At 64.4% G+C, this 1,152-nt stretch overlaps 1 protein-coding gene across 1 annotated transcript in view; it reads right to left on the minus strand.

Moving 5' to 3' along the window:
- Positions 1-528: 528 nt before the first annotated feature.
- Positions 529-1,152, minus strand: part of ASXL3 (additional sex combs like 3, transcriptional regulator) — a 136,505-nt gene continuing 135,881 nt past the window's right edge. Inside the window, exon 13 of the mRNA XM_023756401.1 lies at positions 529-1,152. Coding sequence (XP_023612169.1) covers positions 529-1,152 — 624 coding nt within the window.

The raw sequence follows: 1,152 nt of genomic DNA on the forward strand, positions 1-1,152 counted from the left end.
ACGCCACGCACAGGCTCTCACTGCACCACCAGGCACGCCACGCACGCATGCTCACGGCACCACCAGGCACACCACACTAATGCTCACTACACACGCGCTCACTGCATCCCCAGGCACGCCATGCACACACACACATACACATGCATGCTCACCGCGCCACCATGCACACACATGCTCACCGCGCCACCAGGCACACCGTACTCGTGCTCACCGCACCACCAGGCACACCATACTCATGCTCACCGCACCAACCAGGCACACCGTACTCATGCTCACCGCGCCACCAGGCACACCACACTCGTGCTCACCGCACCACCAGGCACACCGTACTCGTGCTCACCGCACCACCAGGCACACCACACTCGTGCTCACCGCGCCACCAGGCACACCACACTCGTGCTCACCGCACCACCAGGCACACCACACTCGTGCTCACCGCGCCACCAGGCACACCGTACTCGTGCTCACCGCACCACCAGGCACACCACACTCGTGCTCACCGCACCACCAGGCACACCACACTCGTGCTCACCGCACCACCAGGCACGCCACGCAGAGCTTGGAGGGCCCTATGCAGTCGTCGTGGCAGAAGGCCCCGCAGCCCTTGCACACGATCATGGCTTTCAGGCGGCAGGAGCACTTGAGCTCCAGCTCCTCGGAGCTGCTGCTGTCGGCGAAGTTCTGCGCGGGCATCGGGGCGCCCTGGCCGGGCAGGCCCACGGCGGCGGCGGCTCCAGGGCCGCTGCCCAACATCCCGATGGACTTCTCGATGGCAGAGGCCGCCCTTTTGAAGCTCGTGCTGCCGAAGTGTATGGCTGGGTAGTTTCCGCAGAGCGGCGGCGGCGGCGCCGGCATCTTCTGCGCAGCTAATGGGGGGAAAGGCTTTTGTGGCTCAGAAAGCAAATAGGGAGAGAAGTCTGCGTTCTTCAGCGCGAACGCTTTCAGCTGTTCTTTCATCTCGTTCTGGTCGTAGGGAACCTGCTTCAGGCCCAGTTCACAGCTGCTGCCTAGGCCTTCCTCGAAGGAGACCGGCTCGGATTTGATATTGCTACAGAGGCCCGTGGCCGGCGGCCAGCCCAGGCGCTTGGTGGTCTCCACGGCCACGGGAGGCTGTTTCTGCTCGGCTGGGGCTTCCGCGTGAGGAACAGGTGG

This window comes from Myotis lucifugus, unplaced genomic scaffold, assembly GCF_000147115.1.
Source record: "Myotis lucifugus unplaced genomic scaffold, Myoluc2.0 scaffold_93, whole genome shotgun sequence".
Classification (NCBI taxonomy): Eukaryota; Metazoa; Chordata; class Mammalia; order Chiroptera; family Vespertilionidae; genus Myotis; species Myotis lucifugus.